A 20052-nucleotide genomic window follows, 5' to 3' on the forward strand; every position below is an offset into this window, starting at 1 on the left:
GTACGTACTGATTCAGCTCAAATGGAGTATGCAGGATGCGAACAAGTCCGAGATTGGCAGTGTGCTAAAATACCTGGATATTGTACTGATTCTTGAAAAATGTACAGTCTGCATCAAAACAGTCTCCCTCATCTAACCTTTCCCACAATGCAAGGCTCCAGGTGAGAGATTGATATGACAGACATCAATGACCATCATAATGAGCTAACTAAAGAGCGCTAATATCTAACTTCTAACACAACAATGCAGGCCCCAGGCAACTGCGCGAGCCAAGGACAATTTTGCTCGCCGTGCTCCTCCCTACCTCTCCTCTACCCTCTCTCCTTCTCCCTCCCTTTCTCTTCTGTCCTCCCTCCATCTCTCCTTCCCCTCTCCTCTCTCCTCCTCCCTCTCTCCACCTCCCTCCTATCCTCCCTCCCCACCCACAGGTTATTTATATCTTGAAGTGAGATATTTATCTGAACTTGTCATGTGAATGTTGCTTTAAGCGTAATTCAATATTTTAGACAATACATTTGACTGAAGTACTAAAGCATTGGAGGCAGAAAAGGTAAATACCGTACATGCTTTTCAATCACACAAACTTCATGTTGATTCAAGTACGAAGCAAGTACAAAAAAATGCAGACACGCCCTGGATTGTGTCCCAGGTATCATAAAAATAGCAGGACTGACGGGGAGCTGCATCTTTTCTCCCAGAGTTCGATCGACACATTGAAGTGGAAACTGTCCTTAAGTCGACCTGAAGCGAGTTCAGGTAAGAGTCTGTGACTGTTTAATGAACAGGATCACTTTTAGCACATTGTGTCTGATTGTTTACAAAAAATGTTTTTGCATCTTCAGATTTTCATAGAGGATTCTGATTCTTGAGTGTTTCTTTCTGTGTTACATGAGAGTGTTCAAAGTGTGATTTTCATGAACCTCTGTATGTATAGTTTCTAAGGAGAACAAAGAGCAGACTGATTGTCAAGTAAGTGTTTTTAGATCACAGTCATTCTGTGTCAGTTTATATGCACTGTGAAGCTATGAGCTAACATGTGATAACATTAGCATGCTAACACAACAATGCAGGACACAAGTGATTGCAGCTCGAGCCAAGGACAATTTGTCCACTGTGCTCCTCCCTTCCTCCCTCTCTCATCTTCCTGTCCTCCATCTCTCCTCCCTATCTCATCCCCCGACATATTAAATTTGACAGATTAACTTGCTTTGGTTAGAGTTTTTTCAGTGTGGGTTAGGGTTAGTTACTGTTTAACTGTTTTAGGTGCAGCATTGGAGGCAGAAAAAAGATAAATACATGCTTTTCAATCACACAAACTTCATGTGGATTCTTGTCGAAGCAAGTACAAAAAATGCAGACACGCCCCGGATTGTCCGGATTGTGTCACAGGTCAGACCGTTTCTGAAGTCACGTTGCTCCTTTATTAGATTTGAACTTTAGCTTCAGATCAGATTCATAAAAACAGCAGGACTGATGAGCCAGAATGAGCTGCGTCTTTTCTCCCAGTCCTCGATCGACACATTGGAAACTGTCCTTAAGTCGACCTGAAGCGAGTTCAGACAAGAGTCTGTGAATGTTTTAATGAACAGGATCACTTTTAGCACATTGTGTCTGATTGATTTATTTTTGGATTCTTCAGATTTTCATAGAGGATTCTGATTCCTAAGTGTTTCTATCTGTGTAACATAAGAGTGGTAAAAGTGTTGAGGTACTTTTCATCCATGTTGGCATAACATTTTTCTATTCTTTAAATAAAGAACAAATAGTCGTAGTTGTAGTTACAGACATTGTTTTCACTCTCCTACATCGCCATGCTTTGAGCTACAGATCTGAATTAACCACAGCTGAATTTTCTGCATCTACCACTCGACCTTTTTAAAAAGCCGAGAGGAAAGTTAGTTTCACAGCTGACTTGAAAAAAACACCCCCACCACCTTCCCCCTTCCCCCTCCACAGCAGTGAGTGACGCTTTTTCATCTTAATAAAGTCAAAAACCACGGCACATTTTGTTTAGGAGCCCGTTGTTGCAGATAAAGAGAGCAGCCGAGTGTTAACTCATCTTTATCATCATCACCACACAGAAGAACATCTTCATCATGAGGAGCGCTCACGTCCTCCTGCTGTGCATGCTGGGAGCTGCTCTGCTCTCCTCTGGCCTCTGCAGCGGTAAGAAATAATCAAAAAATAATTTTAATGTACTCTTTTTGAGACAATCTGAAAGTCTACAACTGTGTGGTCTTTTCTTCTTCAGATGAACTCAGCCCCGATAACTGCTGCTTCAGCTTCTACCCAAGGAGGGTGAACAAAAACCAGATCCGCTCTTATTACATGACCGATGAACGCTGCCGGGTGACTGGAGCCATGTGAGTGTTTGATCCCGAACTTTGATTATTAATTTTGAATTTGACTAGATTTTATGCCTTTTTTGTTTTTTTATTTATACATCAGGATTATTAAGCAGGGTTGATTAAACTTTCTTTATACATCTTTATTTGTTGTCCTTTTCTCACCAAGTGGGTTTAAATGTCCCATTTTCTCTTTTGAATTGTATTTAAAAGAGTCAAATTATAAAAAATTTTAATCAGGATTAATCGCTGAATTTCAATACTTAATCACGATTAATTGTATTTTAATTGCATGTTTGAAGTTCTATTATTTTGCATTTAAAGACTGGTTTTGTTAGGCTTTTATTTTGAATGTTTGTAATGTGTTGAGATGAGGGTACCTTACTTCCTGTTTGAATAAAAACATACATGTATTTGGGAAGAAATAAGATAAAGTCATTAAAGGAGCTCAGCTCTACAGCCCTAGTTTTAATACATCCCCATAAAGCCATGAATCAGATTTGATACACTTTTTTTTAGACATCTGCATCCGAAATGAAATCTTTTTTTTCTAAACAATCTGATAAATACAACCAGATTCATGCAGGGCACAGATAATGTACCTGCTCCCAGGAACTTTTTTTTAAATTGGATAGGACAGCTGAAGAGAGACAGGAAATGTTACAAGGAGAGAGTCGTAGGATGACATGCAGCAAAGGGCCGAGGTCGGATTTGAACTCTGAAGCTGATGTGTCAGATATAATACAAAACAAAACTTCAACATGCAGCATGTTAGTTCATTTCTTTTTCTTTTTTTATTGTTTTTTAAGGGGGTCCATTAATGACTTTAGAGCGTTTACAATCTGTTGCATTCATTGTCAAACAAACAAACAAAAAAGTAAATCTACAATCCAAACAGGGTAATTTTCTTCCGTCAATCTGAAGTTCTGAGAATGAGAGGTTGATAATTAATCTAAAATCATTTTCACCTCTTTTTCTTCCAGTCTGGTCACGAAAAGGTCTGTTCAGCTCTGTGTGGATCCAAACATGCCCTGGGTTAAGAGCATCATGAGGAGTTTGGACGAGGAGTCCTTTTAAACCAACTCCCTGTCGGTCCATGCACTATAACAACATGTCCATATATGGTCGTTATGTTTGTATTAATGTGAAAATCTACTTAAATCGAGAAGAACCTATTAAACCATGAATATTCTTATAAACCAACTTATTATTATCCTTTGTCTTTAGAATAATCTTAAAATGTTTTTTTTAACACAACTTTTTAAGCAACCTCTGAATAAAATAATCACTCTTCATTGCTCTGTTGTTTCTTCTTTTCTCGGACACTTTCACACGGTAAGGCTGGCTGCTTTCTTAACCACCTATGAAACTCATAGTACGTACTGATTCAGCTCAAATGGAGTATGCAGGATGCGAACAAGTCCGAGATTGGCAGTGTGCTAAAATACCTGGATATTGTACTGATTCTTGAAAAATGTACAGTCTGCATCAAAACAGTCTCCCTCATCTAACCTTTCCCACAATGCAAGGCTCCAGGTGAGAGATTGATATGACAGACATCAATGACCATCATAATGAGCTAACTAAAGAGCGCTAATATCTAACTTCTAACACAACAATGCAGGCCCCAGGCAACTGCGCGAGCCAAGGACAATTTTGCTCGCCGTGCTCCTCCCTACCTCTCCTCTACCCTCTCTCCTTCTCCCTCCCTTTCTCTTCTGTCCTCCCTCCATCTCTCCTTCCCCTCTCCTCTCTCCTCCTCCCTCTCTCCACCTCCCTCCTATCCTCCCTCCCCACCCACAGGTTATTTATATCTTGAAGTGAGATATTTATCTGAACTTGTCATGTGAATGTTGCTTTAAGCGTAATTCAATATTTTAGACAATACATTTGACTGAAGTACTAAAGCATTGGAGGCAGAAAAGGTAAATACCGTACATGCTTTTCAATCACACAAACTTCATGTTGATTCAAGTACGAAGCAAGTACAAAAAAATGCAGACACGCCCTGGATTGTGTCCCAGGTATCATAAAAATAGCAGGACTGACGGGGAGCTGCATCTTTTCTCCCAGAGTTCGATCGACACATTGAAGTGGAAACTGTCCTTAAGTCGACCTGAAGCGAGTTCAGGTAAGAGTCTGTGACTGTTTAATGAACAGGATCACTTTTAGCACATTGTGTCTGATTGTTTACAAAAAATGTTTTTGCATCTTCAGATTTTCATAGAGGATTCTGATTCTTGAGTGTTTCTTTCTGTGTTACATGAGAGTGTTCAAAGTGTGATTTTCATGAACCTCTGTATGTATAGTTTCTAAGGAGAACAAAGAGCAGACTGATTGTCAAGTAAGTGTTTTTAGATCACAGTCATTCTGTGTCAGTTTATATGCACTGTGAAGCTATGAGCTAACATGTGATAACATTAGCATGCTAACACAACAATGCAGGACACAAGTGATTGCAGCTCGAGCCAAGGACAATTTGTCCACTGTGCTCCTCCCTTCCTCCCTCTCTCATCTTCCTGTCCTCCATCTCTCCTCCCTATCTCATCCCCCGACATATTAAATTTGACAGATTAACTTGCTTTGGTTAGAGTTTTTTCAGTGTGGGTTAGGGTTAGTTACTGTTTAACTGTTTTAGGTGCAGCATTGGAGGCAGAAAAAAGATAAATACATGCTTTTCAATCACACAAACTTCATGTGGATTCTTGTCGAAGCAAGTACAAAAAATGCAGACACGCCCCGGATTGTCCGGATTGTGTCACAGGTCAGACCGTTTCTGAAGTCACGTTGCTCCTTTATTAGATTTGAACTTTAGCTTCAGATCAGATTCATAAAAACAGCAGGACTGATGAGCCAGAATGAGCTGCGTCTTTTCTCCCAGTCTTCGATCGACACATTGAAGTGGAAACTGTCCTGTGTGATTTTCATGAACCACAGATAGTATTGTATATAGGAGTATGTTAACACAACACAGATTAGTTTTATGTTTTCTAATTTTTTAAAAGGGTAATTAAACCCCATATTTTCAGCTGTAGTGCTCTACCCTGGAATTTCAAAAAATGCATTTAGAATGTCAATGTATCAACTTCGAGAGGGAGGGGGGGTAAACTCGCCCACTCACTCCTTTCGCGCTTTTATCAGCCGCAACATGATACAATGTTTGCCCCACACACACAAATACACACATACACTTGACTCCCCACAGTTTGCCGAGTCGGGTGACGAGGCTTTTGTAGGTTTGGTGACGTAGTAATTTACTCCTACGTAGTACTGTACTCCTCACAGCCGTTAGAGTTTTTCAAACGGAAGGGCGGACACTATGCACATTTCTAACACAATATTTAGAATTTCAATACTTAGTACTCAAATGTCGAGATTTGGACTTGGATTGATCCATAACACTACTTAATACTCAAATACAGAGGTTTATAGTTGAAAAAAGTGGTTTTAGGGTTTAGTTACTCTTTAAATACACAAAAAACAAATACTAAGTGCAGGAAGAGGAAGAAAACTCCATGTAGTGTTGTAGTCAAGACCACACTAACCGAGACCAAGACATACCCAAGACTGAAATGCTCCAAGACCGAGAAAAGACCAAGACCATAACAATAAATGAAAAATCATCATCTTTTGTGTAGGGGGCGCGTCACTCACTTAGACCATAACACCTGAAAGGTTCACAGTAATGATGTGGAAAAATAGCTGATCAGTGGTGGTCTTGGGTGGTCTTGACCGGTCTTGATTTAAAATCCGGAGTCCGCCCAGTCCAAGACAGAGACAAGACTGAGTAAAAATGCTTTCAATTCAGAGATGATACCTTCAAAAATTGGTCTCCAGACCGGTCTTGAGACAAATACCGATTTCTAGTACTACAACAATAAATCAAAGATTCATTTTTGGTCGTTTGCCTTTATTGGAAAGAAGCCACAGATCGGACTTAACCCGGGGCACCCCGCCTAAAGGGCTGTAGCCTTGGTACATGGGGTTTGACCTAACAACTAGGCCAGTGATCAACAACTGGCAGCCAGCGGGCCACATCGGTCCCACCAAATCTTCCCATCCGACCACCAGAATACTAATCATCTCGGGTTAATAAACAGTAAACATGAATTTAAAATCACAAGGTTTAAATACTCACATTAGGTCAATGTAAGAAATTACATTTCCTCTCTGACGCCGACTTCTTCACATTGGGCTTGACAGCTGTCAGGCTTATGGGCAGGCATATTTTAAAGTCTGGACCCCACAATGTCAGTCAAAAAAAAACTGACCCTGGTACAAATGTAGTTGATGGCCCCTGCACTAAGCCATCAGGGGACTGAGAACTATTGTGTCGTACGTTTAAACCTTGTTGCAGTGACGGAGTGTGGATCTCTATGCAGGTTTGAGCTCTGTGATGGATCAGTGTGAGAACGAAGAGGAGGGAGCCGGTCCCTCTAAAACCACCCTGCATCAGGAACATGAAGCTCAGAGGTGAAATGGTGATCTAATACTGGCTGTGACTTTTCTCCATGTCAGAGATAAGCTCTTATTCACACTCTAAGCTCTGTTTGTGTGTGTGTGTGTGTGTGTGTGTGTGTGTGTGTTAAAAGCCCAGAGCAGCAGTACACACCAGACTCTCCTGAACCTGGACCTGGACCTGGATCTGCAGCCAGCTGTGTGTCCCTGAAGAGTGCTCGGTCCATGACTCCACCACCAGACTTTAAACAGCCAGAGACAGAGTGAGTCCACACAGACTGTCACAGTTCAGTTGCTGTGAGCCCTCAGGGGTCCCCATACTGGTATCAGGCTCCAAGCAGTTGCCTGCCTTGCCTGTTGACAAGCAGCGTCTCTGAGCACCACCAACCCCCCAGCATCCACCTGTTGGCTCCGACTGGGGGTTTTAAGACATCATCCCATCATTCCTCAAATTTCTGCATGTAAAATAAAACTGTGAGGAGTGATACGATCGGAGCCTAGACGGAAAACACAAACGACGTTCTGCTACAATAAATATTGAACTGAACTGTATGTACTGTGTAATATGAAGCTGTATAATGATATAAAAAAACAACATCTATAGTCATCTTTTGGGAAAGTATGAATTTGTTCCACAGTTTTATATTTTATCTGGAGACAATCTGGTCAAATGTAATCATTTGTCAAGTTGAAATGTGTTTGTTCATCACTTTATCATTTTTACAGGATGCAGCAGCAGAGACCGGACTGTCCTGAACCGATCCATGTGTCCATGAAAAGTGATTGGTCTATGGTTGATCCTCTTAGCTTTGACAATAAAGGGTAAGTATTATAGAACTGACTGATGTTTGTTATTATCTGACTCCGCTGAGGAAAGAACATCAATATGTTTATGTCTTTGGAAAAGCTCCTTCCAATAACCACAACAGCAGATGACTTGAATGTATGTTAGTCTAGGCTAACTTCAAAGATAGAACCTGGTGGATTAAAGCTTATAATAGTGATTGTAGATAAATCATTTGAGCAGGTTAACGATCTTTGAGCACTTGGGATGATCTGATCCCACGCTATGGTATCAACGCAGAAACTTACCACTTTGCCTGAATGAATTTTCAGCTACAGCCATTTTGGCCTTATAAATGTAAACCATTCAGAACTTTCAGGGCTTGCACTGGCGCCCCCTAGAGCATTGCACCTGCATAGAGCATATATATATATGCATAGAGCCGGCCTTACCTGGATGAAGTATTCTCCTAAGGGCAGCGTTGGAGCAGACATTTGAGTATGTGTTCTAAGACATGAGGACCCACAAAACACAAGAAAACAAAATGGTTGACTACAGTAACAGAACATCATAAACATTTAGATTCATCTTCTTTTTTTTCTGGAAAACATGATGTCAAGTGCATGAACTGGGCATTTACCAAACTCTGTTAATTGTTTCCTTAACTGAACCCTGATCACAGAGTTTTCCCCAGTGGGGAAGCCTTTTTTTACTACTCTGACACCACATAAAGGCGGGGTTGAATGTATTTTGGTTTATTTCCTGGTCCAAGCTATCATCTGCTCCAAAAAATGTAAGCAATACCTTCATCCTACACTTGGAGTGGATGAAGTATATGTCGTCTTGGTGAAGATAAATCTTTACTACCATCCAACATCTTGTCTTGATTGTGGACTGATGTATAAAGAACATATCTGCTTCTTCTTCTCTGATTCAGCAACTATGCCTGCAGCCAACACTTTGCATTTACAAATCCTACTGCTGCAGAATCGGAGTGCAGAGGTTTTAAAGCTGCTAAGGGGATGTCGCATGTTCCTCCTTGACCATTGTTGGTAGGCTATGTTGACAAAAACAAATTATAGGACATAAAATACTGTTCTGTTTTGGTTATGTGGGCTCTACACCTGTTAGCTCGGCTTTCTCTATATTGATAGTACACTAGACCTCGTGTGTTTCTTTCAAAAGCTCCCATTAATTTTTTAGGGAAATGGCATTGGGAAAGGTACTTGGTACTTTGTGGTACCAGGGACCTGGATTTGTCCACATGGTAGGCTTTTAAAAATAACCTTAGGGATAAATCTGCTGCCCAGAGACAATGTATTAAATTTGTGCCTGAAAACCCAATGGGCTGCTGTTCAATGTATTTTGGACTTGATACTCTGTCTCAGCCTCTTTGACGAGCATGCTCATATCTAGAGAAAGAAGACAACTTAAATGGTAAAACCAGTTTTTAGTCTGAAAATATTGACCAAAACTGAGTTTCACTCACAGGATAGTGCAATTAACAGCAATGAAGGTCTTGCCAAATACAAACATTTGGAAGGTCTGAAACTTCAGTTCAGAAATATTTCAATTAACCATTTTTCAGATTTCAATAAGGAAATCCCCAAAACATTATGTTTTCTCCACAGAGTACAGCAGAAAGACTCAGAGGTTCTTGGCGATCAGTCCACCCAGCGACATCAAGCAGACCTGCACTCCATAATAATGGTGTGTACATGTAATAGTAATAATTGTCTACATTTACATAACCATTATCAAAACAGAGTGATAATGTGACATTCAAGGTAAAGGACATGTGAAACATTATGTAGTATTCCAGAACTCATGTATATAACTAAGCCCTGGCATCATGAGGAGTTATTTTGTTTATGAAATAAACTTTAGTTGTTTGAGACCAAGACTCACAAGGGAGCGGTTTGAGTATGTGAAGAACTAGGGCCTGGCCAATTTTTTCCTTCACATTAATTAAAAGCATTGTTGGCTCCATATATTCATTGTACAAGAGTAACCCTTAATGTGAGACGCTCTATCAAACATCTGGTAGGAAAGGTTACATAAAGTGGGTTGAGTTGTGTTTTCCTACGGATTAAACATTGCTTTCAACCGTTAAAGGCATTACTTTAAGAAAAACTGAGTTTAGATTTTGATGGATAGATGGATGGATGAATAGAAAAAATGAAAATACAGACAGACGGATTGACGGACCGATAGATGGATGAATGGAGGGATGAATGGATGTGTGGGTTGGTGGATGGATGGATGGATGGATGGTTTGATGGATGGATGGATGGATGGATGGATGGTTTGATGGATGGATGGATGGTCCTAACAGTCTCTATGCTGGCCTGCTAAGGCCAGTAGGGTCTTCAGACTGACAAATTTGTGTCACTTCACTAAAATTAAACTTTCAATTGATCAATCTGTTACAGCTGCTTGAGGAGAGCATCGTCACTTTTGTTAAGAACGAGTTGAAGAGAGTTAAAAGGGTTCTGTCATCAAAGGACCCAGGATGCTTACAGAGTATGGAAGAGGAGGAGCTGGTCAGCAATGAAGACGAGCAGGTGGGGGTCAGCAGAGAGGCATTTCTGAAGATCACACTGCAATTCCTGCGGAGAATGAAGCAGGAGGATCTAGCTGACTGCCTGCAGAGCAGTAAGTGTTTTTTCAAAGCTTTAACATGATTTTAAAAATAAGTTTAAGACATCAAGGTTTAGAGGTTTACATGTATAAATTCAGCCACCAATAAGCTTAATTAAACTTATACATAAGGAAAGAATGTTGAGACACTCTTCAATATTTAGAAACCCTGACTTGCTGAGGATCCACTTAATTATTCCTCTTTTGTTTATTTAGGAACTCAGACTGAAGGAACTGCAGATTTCAGAAATAAACTGAAGTCTAACCTGAAGAAGAAGTTTCAGTGTGTGTTTGAGGGGGTTGCTAAAGCAGGAAACCCAGCTCTTCTGAATCAGATCTACACAGAGATCTACATCACAGAGGGTGGGACTGCAGAGGTCAATAATGAACACGAGGTCAGACAGATTGAAACAACATCCAGGAAACAGAACCAACCTGAAACTATGATCAAACATGTGGACATCTTTAAACCCTCACCTGGACGAGAAGAACCAATCAGAACAGTGATGACTAAAGGAGTTGCTGGGATTGGGAAGACAGTCTTAACACAGAAGTTCACTCTGGACTGGGCTGAAAACAAAGCCAATAAGGACATACACTTCACATTCCCATTCACTTTCAGAGAGCTGAATGTGCTGAAAGAACAAAAGTACAGCTTGGTGGAACTTGTTCATCAATTTTTTATTGAAACCAAGGAAGATGGAATCTGCAGGTTTGAAGATTTTAAGGTCTTGTTCATCTTTGATGGTCTGGATGAGTGTCGACTTCCACTGGACTTTCACAACAATGAGATCCTGACTGATGTTGCAAAAAGCACCTCAGTGGATGTGCTGCTGACAAACCTTATCAGGGGGAAACTGCTTCCCTCTGCTCAGCTTTGGATAACCACACGACCAGCTGCATCCAGTCAGATCCCTCCTGAGTGTGTTGACAGGGTGACAGAGATCAGAGGGTTTAATGACCCACAGAAGGAGGAGTACTTCAGGAAGAGATTCAAAGACGAGGAGCAGGCCAGCACGATCACCTCCCACATCAAGACATCTCGTAGCCTCTACATTATGTGCCACATCCCGGTCTTCTGCTGGATCACTGCTACAGTTCTGGAAGACATGCTGAAAACAAGAGAGCCAGGAGAGCTCCCCAAGACCCTGACTGAGATGTACATCCACTTTCTGGTGGTTCAGTCCAAACTGAAGAACATCAAGTATGACGGAGGAGCTGAGACTGATCCACACTGGAATAACAATAACATAGATATGATTTTGTCTCTGGGAAAATTGGCTTTTGAGCAGCTGCAGAAAGGCAACTTGATATTCTATGAATCAGACCTTGAAGAGAGTGAGATTGATATTAAAGCAGCCTCAGTGTGCTCAGGGGTTTTCACACAGATCTTTAAAGAGGAGAGAGGACTGTACCAGGAGAAGGTGTTCTGCTTCATTCATCTCAGCATTCAAGAGTTTCTTGCTGCTCTTCATGTCCATCTGACATTCACCACCTCTGGTGATAATCTTCTGTCAGAAGAAGAGACACCATCCTGGTTGTATCAGTTATTTGTTGACGGATCACCAACTTTCTACCAGAGTGCAGTCGACAAGGCCTTGAAAAGTCCAAATGGACATCTCGATTTGTTCCTCCGCTTCCTTCTCGGTCTTTCAGTAGAGACAAATCAGAAATACCTAAACGTTCTGCTTCCAAATACAGGATATGGCTCACAGGCCCATGAGAAAACGGTTCAATACATCAAGACGAAGATCAGTAAAAATGTGTCTCTGGAGAAAAGCATCAATCTGTTCCACTGTCTGAATGAACTCAATGACAGTTCTCTAGTGGAGGAGATTCAAGAGTACCTGACATCGGGACGTCTCGTGACAGATGAACTAAGTAATTCTGAGTGGTCAGCCCTGGTGTTCATCTTGTTGTCACCAGAAAGAAACCTGGATGTGTTTGACCTGAAGAAATACTCTGCTTCAGAGCAGACTCTTCTGAGGCTGCTGCCAGTGGTCAAAGCCTCCAACAAAGCTCTGTATGTGCATTCATAACTATCCACATCAAATGCTTTTTGTTTATATTTGTCAAGCAACAATGTCATTAAGCACATACTTTCTGTGTTTCCTGATCATGTTAAGATTGAGAAGTTGTGGCCTGACAGAAAGAAGCTGTAAAGCCCTGTCTTTAGTTATCAGCTCCCAGTCATCCAACTTGAGAGAGCTGGACCTGAGTAACAACAACCTGCAAGACTTGGGGGTGAAGTTGCTGTCAGCTGGACTCAATGCTCCAAATTGCAAACTAGCTGTACTCAGGTAAATGTTCAACTATTCCAAATGATAATCTGGATTTGTATAAAAATAATTGAAGGGATCTACTGAAAATATGTTTCAGATTCAGTGGTTGTGCACTGTCTGATAAAAGCTGTGAGGGCCTGTCTTCAGTTTTCATCTCTCAGCCATCTGCTCTGAGAGAGCTGGACCTGAGTAACAACAACCTGCAGGATTCAGGGGTGAAGACACTCTCAGCAGGACTTAAGAGTCCAAACTGTACATTGGAAACTCTCAGGTCAGGGGTCAGCTATTAGTTCAATTTTATCCAGCATCTTCATGGTTGACATGTTTTACCTCTAAATTAACTGACTGACAATCCTTTTCAGGTTGAGGGACTGCAAACTATCTGCAAGAAGCTGTGAAGCTCTGTCCTCAGTTCTTAGCTCCCAGTCCTCTAGCCTGAGAGACCTGGACCTGTGTGACAACGACCTGTTGGATTCAGGAGTGAAGCTGCTGTCTGCTGGACTGGAGAGTCAAACCTGTAAACTGGAAACACTAAGGTTAGGGTTCAACTGGTTTAAAGAGCAATCAATGCAAATTTCATCAGGGAAAAAAGGATTTGCTAAGTATTACATAACCCATATGCCATACAAGATGCAAATAGATACACATTTGCTTGCAGCAATATCACATAATTGTGTGGGTTAGAGCATTGGTACCAGCAGATTGCAGCAAATATCTGTGTTTGTGCATGTGTGTGTTTATTTAGACTGTCAGGCTGTCTAGTCTCAGAGGAAGGATGTACATCTCTGGCTTTAGCTCTGAGCTCCAACTCCTCCCATCTGAGAAAGTTAGACCTGAGCTATAATCATCCAGCGGACTCAGGAGTGAAGCAGCTGTCTGCTGGACTGGATGATCCACACTGGAGACTACACAGCCTCAAGTATGGACTTAAAGAAACAAAAGCTGCTTACACACTGTTTCGCTGTCTGTCTGACTTACCAGTGTATTGATATGCAGCACACACACACCGAGTAGCATAGTCAGAACAACTTTATTGACACTTCGAGTATCCTAACATCCTGAACAGGATACACATACTGCCCCTAGTGGCAACACTGTACTTAACAGTACTTGTCAATACAACCAGTGTTCCCTTCTTTATATTGAAGGGTAGATATAGAACAACCATAGTTGTATGAGGGAGTGTGTGACTTTGTTTCTTCTTCCAGGGTGGACTATGGCGGACTGCAGAGACTGAAACCTGGTATCAAAAAGTGTAAGTAGTCAAAGACAAGCTGCATTGTAAACTACGCATGTATTTTATTTCTTCTTTTTGTTCATGTAAATGGTCTGTAATGATTGCATGCAGCTTTTTCAATAAATAGGCTACACGAAGCCATGATCCTCTACTATTGCATATAGGCCAATAGCCCATAGGTAATGCCTCTCTGCTTTCATATCCAGAGGCTCTGCCATGTCATCTTGCTACCATATATTACTCTTCTTTGTGTTTTTTGTTTTGTCTGCTTCCTCTTTTGCATTTGTCATTTATAAAATGGGGTTGGGTATACTGCTGTCTGTGACTGTAAAGTGAAGTTGATGCCTACGTATGTTTGCATTTATTTCCAAAACAAAAATTAAATGTTTTGTTTTTATAGTTTTAAATGTGGAAAATAGTAAAAAATAAAGAAAACCCCTTCTATTAGTAGGTGTGCCCTAGATAAAGCTTACAGTAGCTATCTTATAATAATATATTATACTGTATTATTGATAATACTGTTATCATGTGTGTCCAAACTTTGGACTGGTAGTGTATAAATATATGTATATATATATATCAGGGCTCGACATTATAACTGGCTGAGTTAAAAAAAAAACTGACTGAAAAAAAGATAGACAGTAACATGTTCTCAATCTCACAGTGCTTTCCTGTCATACCGGTGTTTTGTAAGTAATTACCGTTTTTGTAAAATGTCGCGCTAATAAAACACTTTTGTAAAAGTCTTAAGTAGGGATGTAAAACAAGGGACTGCCTGATCTCCTCTGGCAGGCTGTTCCAAAGTCTGGGGGCTCTGACAACAAAGGCCCTGTCCCCTTTGGTTTTTAGCCTGGACCTTGGAACAGCCAGTAGGGCTCCGCCAGAGGATCTCAGACTGTGTCCTGGTTCATAGGGGGTTAAAAGCTCAGAAATATAGGAAGGGGCCAGCCCATGTTGTGCCTTAAAAGTAATTAAAAGAATCTTAAAATCAATTCTAAAATCAACAGGGAGTCAGTGAAGGGATGCTAAGATTGGCATGATATGGGCACATTTGTTTGTTTTTGTTAAAAGCCGGGCTGCTGCATTTTGGATAGTTTGAAGACAGTGGATTGATTTTCTTACTTAAACAGGTGTATAATTAATTACAGTAATAAAGTGGGGAGGAAATGAAGGCGTGAATTAGTTTTTCCAGATCTTTTTGGGACATGAGTGATTCGATCTTGGCTATATTTCTGAGCTGGTATAAACAGGACTGTACAACTTTCTTCACTTGCGGCTCAAAACACAAATCCTGGTCAAAAACAACCCCAAGGTTTCTGGCTGAGGGTGTCACATAATGGGCTAGTTCTCCTAGGTGTTCAGTAATTTGGATTCTTTTGGATGGGGGACCAATGACTATGACTTCGGATTTTGCGTTGTTGAGTTGTAGAAAGTTGTCTGACATCCATTATTTTATTTCTGGCACTTGAGGAGAGTAGTTGTATTTGAATGGTCACCAGGTGTAATCGGGAGGTAAAGTTGTGTGTCATCGGCATAACAGTGAAAATTGACATTATATTTACGGATGATGTTACCAAGAGGGAGCATGTAAATTGAAAATAGTGTTGGGCCTAGAACTGAGCCCTGGGGGACCCCATGTACTAATTCTGCTGATGACGACACTGACCCAGCCATTAACACCTCAAAACTTCTGTTATAGAGGTAAGACCTGAACCAGTTTAAGGCCATATTACTGATACCTGCCCATTTTTCAAGTCTGTTGATAAGTATGTTGTGATCCACTGTATCAAACGCAGCGCTCAGATCCAGATGTACCAGTATGGAGCAGTTACCAATATGTTCAGACAAAAGAAGGTCGTTAAAAACTTTAAGAAGAGCTGTCTCAGTGCTGTGAAGAGATCAGAAACCAGACTGGAGTTTTTCAAATAAATCATTGTTTGTTAAATGAGCTTGAAGTTGATTGAATACAATTTTTTCAAGGATCTTGGCTAAGAATGGAAGCTTTGAAATCGGCCTATAGCTTTCCAGAGTGGTTGGATCAGAGTTGGGTTTTTTAAGAAGGGGTTCAATCAAAGCAGTTTTAAAATAGACAGGGACAGAGCCAGAGGTTAATGAGTTGTTCACAATAGATAAAATATGTGGACCAATAGTAGGCATGGTCTCCTTCAGGAGCCTTGTAGGGACCACATCAAGGGGGCAAGTCGAGGGCTTTGACCAAATCGTTCAGAGTAAATAAGGATATTATGGTGAACAAATTGAGAGGTGGAACCTGGGGTGGTCTGTGATTTGATGGTTCAGGGACAGGTGAGCTGTTAGTATGGGTGCTACTGGTCCGTGATCTGATTTTCCCAATTTTATCAATAGAAAATACTTTAAATTGCTCACAATGATCAGGTGATAGTTGCAGGTTGCTGTTGGTGGGAGGACCAACAAGCCGGTCAAGGGTTTCAAATAAGAGTTTTGGGTGTTCTGCGAAATCAGGGTGGAAAAATAGGTTGCTCTCGCATCCCTAACTGCATCATTATATTTTTTCATAAGTGCTTTCATATGCTCAAAGTAAACATGGAGGTTAGAGGTCTTCCATTTACGTTCAACTTTACGTGCCTCTCTCTTAATGGAGTGAGTATGGTCATTGAGCCATGGGAGGATTTTTGAGGAAGATCTTGAACAAGATTTGACTAGGGCTACTGAATCTAGTGTTCCCCGGCAGATGTCATTAAATGAGTTGACCAGATAATCGTGTGAGGGATGAGGGGCAGATCTGCTGACATATTTGAGAAAGCATATGAAAATGTACTTGCGTTAGTTGAGTTGATAGGAGTCACAGGAGCATACAAGTTAAAGCTGACACAATAATGATCTGATAAACAAAAACTTAATAAGATCTACACTATCGATCTTTAGGCCATATATGATATTACCAGATCGAGAGTGTGGCCTTTAACATGTGTAGCCCCAGTAGGATGCAAAACAAAATTAAAACCGCAAGCGGTGATGAAGGGCCCTCGCACCCCTGTGCATGTCGGGGTGTGTCGCAACTGTGGGAGTGCAGCAGCAGCAGGATTTGATGTACCAGGATCATATGTATGAAGTTTCGGGTCTGTACGACTATGTTAATGAAAATATTACTTCCTGTTTGATGGCGAACGACGCATCCGTACGGCGAGAGCATTAGACGTAGGCATTTGAGCTTGAAAGGGTTGTATGGCCAAGGTATTAGCATGGTCCACACCAATTTTTAGGGGGAAATGAGCTACCGTGTAGCAATGGCTAGTGCTAATTGAGAAGCAGTAACTTCCTGTTTTCAACAGGTGGTGCTGTGACATTTCAAACATGGATGTGTTCAGGGCGGGTCCTGTATCATGCATGAGAAATTGTAATATAATTGAACACTGCATAGTTGAGATATAAGCATTTACTTTTTTGGCAAGTTGCCAAAAGGCCCAAAAAAGTTCAAATGCACGCCATGGCCACGCCCTTTGACGAAATAACGTGCAGAGCACAACGAGATATGCTGAGCCTGTCTAGAACACACTGACACTGAGTTTACGCCGATCGGATGAGCGCCCTCAGGCAAGATCCTTCAAATAGGAAGGCTGAAATCGGCGATTTTTAGTGATTTTTGGCCATTTTTGTGAAATTCAACTTGAATTCGTGGACTTCCTGTCGGGTATTTGAAACGCCGCAAGAGGATTTTTAGTCCGTCCCGACAAGCTTAATATGCGTACCAATTTTCGTGAGTGTACGTGAAAAAACCCTTTATGGGGAGGCCATTTAAAAAATTTCAAGGGGGCACCACTGAGCCATTTTGCAAATTTTTTTTACGAAACCACCAAAATTTGGGCACGTTCAGGCTCTCAAAAGTGGCCGCAAAGAGGAGGAACAATAAAAAGAAGAATAAAAATTAAAACCGCAAGCGGTGATGAAGGACCCTCGCACACCTGTGCATGTCGGAGTGTGCCGCGACCGCAAGAGTGCAGCAGTGCATCTTCTGAATCAAAAGTAAAGTTCCTGGGCCAGTGGTTACAATGGTGGGGCATCTTTGAAAACCAGTGGAAAATTTAACTTAATGTCAACCCCTGATATATATGTATATACATATATATATATATATATATATATATATACATATATATATATAATACATGTATGTATGTAGTGTGATTGTTCTGATTTATGTATCTTTTTCTCCGTCAGATGTCTGTGAACTGGAAGTGGACACAAACACACTGAGCAGAAACCTCACACTGTCTGCTGACAAAAGGACGGTGACATATACGGAGGAGGATCAGCCTTATCCTGATCATCCGGACAGATTTAAATCTCCTCAAGTGTTTTGTACAAATGCTTTAATGGGTCGCTGTTACTGGGAAGTTGAGTGTACAGGAAAGGTTGAGGTAGCAGTGGCTTACAGAAGAAAGAACAGCAGAGGAGTTATTGACTTAGAGTTTCGGGATTGTGATCAGTCATGGAGTCTGAGAAGATCTAGACATGGTGGTTATAAAGTCTGGCACAATGGTGTGGCAAACATCTCGTACCCCTCTTCCTCAGAAAGAGTAGCAGTGTACTTGAACCATCCTGCTGGCATTTTGTCCTTTTACATAGTCGACGCTGGCACGCTGGTGCACCTCCGCACCTTCAAAACCACATTCACTGAACCTCTTTATGCTGGGTTTGCTTTCCAGAACAGATATTATAGTTCATCAGTGTCTCTTTGCTCTCTGTAGGTCTAAGAGTCTCAGACATTCTGCTGACTGACAGTAAACTTTTCTCTCCTTCACACACACTCTGCAATGCAATGACCATCTGTCTCAGACTCACATTTAATTCATAACTCAATGTTTTCCTGTCAGCATTCATTTAGACAATCCTCCACCTGCTGTCTTTCAACAGTCAAATGCATCAAGAATCTTTGATGTATAAAATTAGGGGTGTCTCCAACTACGGATTTACATCATTGAACCTACAGCAGCTACAATCTATGCATCTTTCCTACCACTGACAAAGAAACACAGATTTTTACTGTTTTGTGACGTACCATTTGAGGATTAACTGTACCCTGCACTCTTACTATTCCAACTCAAATGGTCCTGCTACATCAACAAGGGTCTGCACTAAACAAATACAGTGAAAGATTTAATCCAAATACATTACATTCATGAGGATCTATAGGGTGCTCCCCCTGTTCCTGATCTCCCACTGTATTTCTGTAATAATTCATTTTTATGAATAAATTCTGTTGATCCATTAAAATGGCTTACGCATTCTGTCACCTCGTTGGGCCAATATTGACCCCCCATTCCTTGTTCCCAGCCTACGTTAGCTAATAAGGGCTAAAATGAGGTGCCTGCCCCTATTCTTATGTATCTATACCAGAGGTCAGATTCTCTGCCCAAGCCCGGCCCACTTACGGTCTCATTTTATGACGTCTTCTTCTTTTTTTTTCTTTGTTAAGCACTTTGGTCAACCTTTGCTGTTTTTAAACGTGTGATATACATTTTAATAATAATTTTTAAAGTTGACTCGATGTGGTTCTGAACGTCAGACTCTTCTTCAGCATTCAGCCCAATGCTTCGTGCCTATTGTCGGCTCATAGCCGTGCTGATATTCACTTTGACATCACAACCTTTAGTGTGGTATTGTTTCAATGATTTTTATTTCCATTTTCATAAAAATCACAGCACAGATTTTTTTAAAGAACCTCCTTTAATCACAATGCAGTGTCATCAATACTCATCCAATAAAGTCTTTAAAGATCCACTAAGTAACAGTAACAAGTCCTTTTCTCTGTGTAATTAAAGATGACTCATCAGAGTTAAAGCGCTTCAAATATCTGTAATCTGTAATACATTTTATCAGTAAATGAACTTCATCTTGTATATATCTTTTCTAGTCCTCTGACTACTCAAAGTGCTTTGACACTTCAGGTCACACCTACACATTCACACACTGATGGGAGAGGCTGCTATGTAAAGTGACCATCAGAAGTAACTAATCCCATTAATACACATTCATACGCCACCAATGAAGCAGCAGGAGCTATTCGGGGTTAAGTGTCATTTTTAGCGTTTTTAAAAGACATATAACATTTTAGAAAGACACTAGTTTTAACATGTATTATTAGTTTAACTTAGTGCACAATCTTATATCCATTACACTAACAGTAACTATATAAACACAACGACTGGCATGGTGGGTGTCAAAAACTCTGATAGCAACATTACTTACAAAGAACAGACCATAAATAACAACACCTTTAACATCAACAAGACTGACAGTAACACCACGGGCACATATACACCCATA

At 40.8% G+C, this 20052-nt stretch overlaps 2 protein-coding genes across 3 annotated transcripts; both read left to right on the forward strand.

The window, feature by feature from the left end:
- The first annotated feature begins 647 nt into the window (after positions 1–647).
- LOC132982427 (C-C motif chemokine 4-like) lies at positions 648–3640 on the forward strand. Of its 2 annotated transcripts, none has more exons than XM_061048955.1 (4): positions 648–756; positions 2082–2166; positions 2252–2363; positions 3329–3640. In XM_061048955.1, the coding sequence occupies exons 2-4, from the start codon at positions 2097–2099 to the stop codon at positions 3420–3422; spliced, it is 276 nt and encodes a 91-aa protein (XP_060904938.1). In that variant the 5' UTR covers positions 648–756; positions 2082–2096; the 3' UTR covers positions 3423–3640. The 2 variants fall into 2 exon arrangements, with proteins under 2 accessions (XP_060904938.1, XP_060905022.1); XM_061049039.1 differs by lacking the exon at positions 648–756 and adding an exon at positions 1640–1708.
- Positions 3641–4395: 755 nt separating this feature from the next.
- On the forward strand, positions 4396–19748 carry LOC132980489 (NACHT, LRR and PYD domains-containing protein 3-like). The gene is made up of 13 exons (XM_061046692.1): positions 4396–4476; positions 6728–6818; positions 6938–7066; positions 7530–7625; positions 9219–9297; positions 10020–10242; positions 10444–12250; positions 12354–12527; positions 12607–12780; positions 12872–13045; positions 13255–13428; positions 13718–13764; positions 17944–19748. Exons 2-13 carry the CDS (start codon positions 6742–6744, stop codon positions 18471–18473), a joined length of 3684 nt encoding a protein of 1227 aa, XP_060902675.1. The 5' UTR covers positions 4396–4476; positions 6728–6741; the 3' UTR covers positions 18474–19748.
- The last annotated feature ends 304 nt before the right edge of the window (positions 19749–20052 follow it).

The sequence above is a fragment of the Labrus mixtus genome, chromosome 1, assembly GCF_963584025.1.
Source record: "Labrus mixtus chromosome 1, fLabMix1.1, whole genome shotgun sequence".
NCBI lineage: Eukaryota > Metazoa > Chordata > Actinopteri > Labriformes > Labridae > Labrus > Labrus mixtus.